General features: G+C 45.7%; 1 protein-coding gene across 1 annotated transcript; it reads left to right on the forward strand.

Annotated features, from left to right (window-relative positions):
- Positions 1-2,137: 2,137 nt before the first annotated feature.
- On the forward strand, positions 2,138-4,829 carry LOC122132371 (NADP-dependent malic enzyme-like). Its single transcript, XM_042707148.1, has 2 exons — positions 2,138-2,242; positions 4,590-4,829. The coding sequence occupies exons 1-2, from the start codon at positions 2,210-2,212 to the stop codon at positions 4,812-4,814; spliced, it is 258 nt and encodes an 85-aa protein (XP_042563082.1). The 5' UTR covers positions 2,138-2,209; the 3' UTR covers positions 4,815-4,829.
- Positions 4,830-6,428: the final 1,599 nt, after the last annotated feature.

Genomic DNA, 6,428 nt, shown 5'->3' on the forward strand with positions numbered 1-6,428 from the left:
ATGTACCAAACCTGCAGCCGATCGCATAATCAATGCATGTCACCTTGATATAATTTGCTGTAATTTGCGACGCTCTAGACTATTTGTGCAGCTATAACAGACAAATTCAATAGTGCAGCAGGCATCTATACGTAGGGAAGTGGATGAAGTAAAAAAGTGATGGCTAGACATAAGGAAAGGTTGCTTTATCATGGTACAGATGTGCAAAACTGGTGCTCAAAATACTGATTCCATTGTTTCTGGAAATTTCTCCTACTTACGCACCTAACACGCAATCTTTATTACACCTGCTTTTAAAAGGCAGAAAGTATTCAGAACAGATGTGCACCATCCCCCACACTTTGTATACATACAACGGAATACGTAGGCTAATGTCCTCATCATTTTGCCCAAAACACTTTACCCCATAAGCATTCCACGAATGCATATGCAGAAGAGCACAACTTGTCATTCTGCTCCTGTTGCAAATATAATGCGGTTTTAGCCACATACAAAGTCTGTCTATCTGTACTTATCGCCTTCTGCTCACTGTCTGCCTGTCTCTCTCTTAAATGTCTTCTCTCTTTTTCTGTCTCTCTTAAAATACAATGCACAGAGGTTTTATTTCCACAGCAAATACATACATGTGTGTATTGCCAAAACATTGGTGGAACACGTGTGACAATAGACAATTCTGAACATGCAAAAAAAAAAACAATTGGGCCACTGCTAGCACACTAATAAAACACGCACAAGCTCTTTTGTGCAGAATTGATTTTACACCCATCTACATTAAGAATGATGTATTTCCCAGGCAGTGGATGTAGGCCGCTGTGCTGTGCTGTGCTGTGCTGTGCTGTGCTGTGCTGTGCTGTGCTGTGCTGTGCTGTGCGCTTCTGTAGTGGGCTGTTTACAGGCCCCAGGCTATGTGGTTGGGAGCCTCCACGTGTGGGTCCCCCTAACCACCTTACTGTCTTAATCGGATTGCCTTCACCCCGAGACCCCGGCCTGACCCCCCGCTCAGCCCCCTAATGCCACAGGATGTCTTACGGAAAAGCCTTTCCCAATCTCCGTAAACAGAAACGCGACACCAGATTCCTTCTGGATGGACCTCATTCTTATCCCAGGGTTGCAGCACACCTTTTCAGTCGCCGAGTGTTTTTATTGATTTTTAATGGAGTTTTCCGTGTTTATAAGAAAAAGGTTCCTAAACAATTCCCGGGGAATTTTCCACAGTTTTCCAGGCCATCACATCAAGCATGGCGCAGCATATCACTGCTCTGTAAACTTGAGGCTCTGATATGCTGTGAATCTGGCTGTATATGAGCCCTTTGCCTGAGGCCTGTAAGGAAGACCATGGGCCCAGCTGCAGCTTACAGAACTTCTCTTTTTTTCCCTTTTCTTTTCTTTTCTTCTCTTTTATGAGTGGTATTTAGGTCTCCTTCCTTCACATCTTCCCTCTCATTCCTATCAGATTTTACCAGTGTGCGGGATGGTTAGACTCGTGGCTTTGTTTCCTGTGTGTGTGTGTGTGTGTGCATGTTTTGTAAAATACAGTTAACCTGCTCTGGGTATTCTGCCAGGCGAGCTTTTGGTTTTTACAGGCGGCTTGTTAAAACAGGGGTCCTTTTACTGGTGCTTGCACACATGGAAACGATAGCATCTCCACAGCACTGAAGAACAGATGCTATTGTCAGGTCCGCATCCTCACCGGACCCCCCACGCTCCCTGTATCTCCCCTCCCTAAGACCGGCGTCCGTGCCATGTGAACCCAGCCTCCTCCCGAGAGCTCCTCTCACATCTGTGCGGGACATGTGGCCCAGTCCCCACGGCACCGTAGGCAGCTATTTGTTTTCATTCCACTGCTTCTCAGCCGAGAGATTCAAGCATGTGTCAGGGGGCACTGATGCAAGGCCAGACGTCATCTTTAGAGCGTATAAACAACCGGACAGTTGAGCGGCTATGCCCCTGACCTGCAGATCTGAGACTGGGTTGGTTCGGAGTTCATTGACATGAGACGATTTGAGAAGAGTTTAATGTGATTTGCCCATGGGGATGCTTTGACGCTATATCATGGATGGGTGTGTGACGTGTGTGTGTGTGTGTAATGGGTGTGGATGTTTTTGCTGTGAGTGGTGGGCTTTTGGCTTTCTCTAATATAGTTTCTTCCTGTCTCCATTGCACTAGGGGGCTCTTCATCACTATCCACGACCGCAACCACATCAGCACAATGCTGCAGTGCTGGCCGGAGAAGGACATCCGGGTGAGTACTCCACACCTCTAGGGGGCACTAGACTGATGAGAGGGACCAAAGTTGTGTCTGAGGGCCCAACACACACACACACACACACACACACACACACACGGAAGGATATCTGGTAACCAGTTGAATAGGACCAGGGGCCTCTTTTATAAAAGTCATAGATTCCATTGTAAAACATAAAGCCTTTGAATCTGCGTATGGATAAAAATATTCTGATTATCTGATACAATCATCCATAATTGGTCAATGCAAAATGGCTCATGAATATTGGATAATCGTTGAGGGAAAGACAGAGATGTCACGTCAACTTTAGACAGAAGTTAAAGTTTGCAGTGTGAGAAACACGAGATACACCCAAGTGAAAAAGGTTGTGTGTAATTTGTTCTACATTAAAGTAACTTGATAAAAAGTATAGCCTACCCATTTGTCTGGTCTTATAATAGACCCTGCATCATATTGGGCGCCAAGTGTCAACCTGAATTATAAACCTGATCAAACCTGATTTTATATATAAGCAATGGGCATATTCTTTGATATTATCTGGCTTAAGAGCAAAGGCTTCATAAACTTTTGTAGGTGTCAGTATCAGTATAAAAGTATACAAAAGTTCAAGTAGCTTTTGTCATCCTTGTGTCCTTCTATCCTCCTGTAACTTAATCGCTATTCACACTCATTTCGCATCACTTAAGTCAATGAAGGCCTTATTTAAAGCTCTTGTGGCTAACAGCGAGATTTATACCAATGAAACCTTATAAAACCATTAACAGTTTTGGTATACTTATTTAGCCTATACTCGTATGTTATACGATAAATATATATCCACAGTTAGAGGTAGGCCTATACATTATGAAATGCAGTGATACATAGTGATGTGCGTTTAATGTTGCATCTGTGTTTTTTTTTTTTATCTGGGAGTTTTCCGCATAGAATTATAGTTTTGCTGTGAAAGATGCATACGCACATTTCACCCCTGTTTATGCAACTTCTTTGTGTGTAGCAACCTTTCTAAATGAGGCCCCAGATTTAAAGCAATTTGATATATACCTAGACACCTCCACAGTGGTCACACTATTTCCTAACATTCTCTATTACTGCGGTATTTATAAAACTCAAGTGCACAAGACCAGTTCAGACTACAAACAATAAATCACACCTAGGTACGTCTGGCATTATAGTAAAATGTTGGTTTAAAAATAGAGTCGACTTGAAGGTGCAAACAGCGTAATAAACCCCTAGCACTCCACTTGTTAAGCATCGGGAGGGTAATTCTGAGACTTACGTCACCGCTGCCGAGACGGAGAGAACACAGGGCCGGATGGAAAGCAGTTAAAGAGTAGGGCCAGCTCCATTTACGTCATTGTGACAATGGAAAAAAGCTCATGTTTGTTTTGGGATCGATCGACGAGATTCTAAACAGCGAGAAGTTAATTGAGTCTGTCAGTGAATTTTGAAAGCCAGTAGATGTTTGTGTTCTCCTGACAGAGAGGCCTATTAGTGTGAAGGGACATAGGAGAGAGGGTTAGGGGACATATTATGGTCGTACAGCAGACAAGTGACCTACAACACAAGCACATACCTGATCATGAAGGAGGCATAGACAGGAATGATAGAGACGGACTGAACTGAATCGATTATGTAGCTTGATGGTTTTGAGTAGTGAGAGAAGTAGGGGGATAGAAGTGAAGATTTAGGAAATGGCTGTAGGCCATGTGGTGAGGTGGTAGGGTAGTGCTCTTACAGTAGAAGGGGTCATCTGCTTAAAGCTGAAGCGAGTAAGACTGGATGATTTTTTTAGTCCTGAGGGGGAGAGAGAGTGAGAGGGCATTTAGAGTGGGCCGTAGGGCAGAGGGTGAGTGGGTGGGAGTGTTACATTAGAGAGGGGATTGTCTGCTCATCAAAGCTTTGACCTGCTTCCTGTCATCTCCAGAGCACACATACGGTGAACCGATTCTAAAATGATGTCATCAAGGCCATCGCAATTTACGACGTATCTGAGAAAGTCGTTTGCCGTATTTCAAACCCCACATGCAATGTGACAAGGCCTTACATTCTTTCTGTGAAATTGAATAATCAGGTTGTTCCTCACAGAGAAGAAGCTCTGGCTCCACTACATGTGTTTTAATAGACTGAGCCTCCTGCCTCATACTTCTCTGACCTTCATCACTTTCAACATTTATGGCTATTTTGATTCGTTTGTGAGCTTAGAAATTTCGAAATCCCTGTGTTTTGACTCCCCAACAGGCAGTGGTGGTGGGGTTTATTTGTTTATTTATTTATATATTGTAGTTGTTGTTGTTGTTGTTGTTGTTATGATAGGTGTGTTTGACGTGTTTTGCCTCCCCAACAGGCGGTGGTGGTGACGGACGGCGAGCGGATCCTGGGGCTGGGTGACCTGGGCTGCTACGGCATGGGCATCCCTGTGGGCAAACTGGCGCTGTACACGGCATGTGGAGGCATGCCCCCTCAGCAGTGCCTGCCAGTCATGCTGGACGTGGGCACAGACAACGAGGTGAGGCCAGGAATAATAACACAGACACAGCGCAGAATATGTGAACATGGGAGCGAGCAATGATTGCACTCTTTTTCCAAAGAGTGTAATTACCGAATAAGAGGAAGCAGAAATAACTCCTGTCACAACTACTTATAGACCACAACCGAGGCTTGACAAAGTGTGTTATGATCTGTAGCTACCCCACAAGATATTGGAGCTTAACCTGAATATGACTTCTTACTTTGTTCAACCAGTTGAGCTAGTTTATGCACAGAGGCGTCTGACCCATTAATACCGAGTCGGGAAATGTGAGGTCTGACGTCTTTAACCCCACCTGTTCCATAGCCTTAACCACAACACACAACCATGCACATGCAAGCATGCATGCATGCGCACACACACACACACACACACACACACACACACACACACACACACACACACACACACACACACACACACACACACACACACACAACAGCTCTCTACATGTGTGGGCGAGCCACTGAGGGATTGGCAAAAGTGGCCAGGCCACAGCAGGCAGGTTTACCGAAGACCTTTTCAAAATAGCAACAGCCTGGGAATAGAACCGTGCTCGGTCATATATTTAGTCTGTGTATCCTTTCCATGTCAGCGTAAGATCAGCCAAAGGTGTGGCACCAGTCAGGCTGCCCAGTCTCTGCCCAGTCAGGCTGCCCGGTCTCTGCCCAGTCCACCAATTCCCCTAACCCTGTCAGACTCATCGACGGCCAGGGAGCCAGGCAGTTAGGCTGCGTCAGAAGCCCGGTGGATTTGGAGAGTCAGCTTTGGAAATATAGAGAGGGAGAGGGGGAGAAAGAGGGGGGGGGGGGGGGGGGGAGGCCAGAGGTGAAACAGAGGTGGTTAGGGATGTAGTGAGGAGAAGCTCTGGAAAAGAGTGAGGAGGACAATGGGAGAGAGAGAGAAAGAGAGAAACATGGATAAAAGAGAAAATGGACACTGAAGGGATAAAGGGAAAACAGAGAGAGATCACACAGAAAGATGGTAGAGAAATACATGAACTGAGAGAAGAGAGTCAGAAAGAGAGAATAAGAGTGAGAGAGAGTGATGGTTTGAAAGTGAAGAAAGAGAGAGAAGAGAGTCAGAAGAGAGAATAAGAGTGAGAGAGAGTGATGGTTTGAAAGTGAAGAAAGAGAGAGAAGAGAGTCAGAAAGAGAGAATAAGAGTGAGAGAGAGGGATGGCTTGAAAGTGAAGAAAGAGAGAGAGAGAGAAGAGTCAGAAATAGAGGCTTCAAAAGAGTCAGAGAGAGCCTGTCAGCCATTCCATCTGAGCTGCGATGAGAGGCCAATCACTAGAGACTAACCTTCCCCATCACACTCCTCCAAGTGTCAGTGAGTGTCTCTGGCTTTCGTGGAAGTGCATTAAGAGTTATTACATTAAACCACATGGCACCCTCTCAGACAGGAGCTCTCTCAGCCTGGTGCCGCTGTGTGGTTTGGGCCATTCTGCCCTGCTCTCGCTCCCTCTCTTAATATCTCTCCCTCCCCCTTCTCTTCTGAGAGCAGACCATGTTATGCGTCTCTGGCTTTCCTCCTCACCCTGTCCTCTGATCCTGTGTCTCCCAGGCCTCCATGGCTCAGGAAGGGCACTGGAGACACTGACTCCCTTTCTGGCTGGTTAGGGAGGACTAGGGTGAGAGGGAGAATGGAGTGTGT

Source organism: Clupea harengus, unplaced genomic scaffold (assembly GCF_900700415.2).
Source record: "Clupea harengus unplaced genomic scaffold, Ch_v2.0.2, whole genome shotgun sequence".
Taxonomy (NCBI): domain Eukaryota; kingdom Metazoa; phylum Chordata; class Actinopteri; order Clupeiformes; family Clupeidae; genus Clupea; species Clupea harengus.

Coding starts and splice junctions, on each gene's coding strand:
- LOC122132371 (XM_042707148.1), top strand. CDS start 2,210: ATGCTGCAGTGCTGGCCGGAGAAGGACATCCGG. Junction 2,243..4,589: donor GGCCGGAGAAGGACATCCGG/GTGAGTACTCCA, acceptor CCTCCCCAACAG/GCGGTGGTGGTGACGGACGG.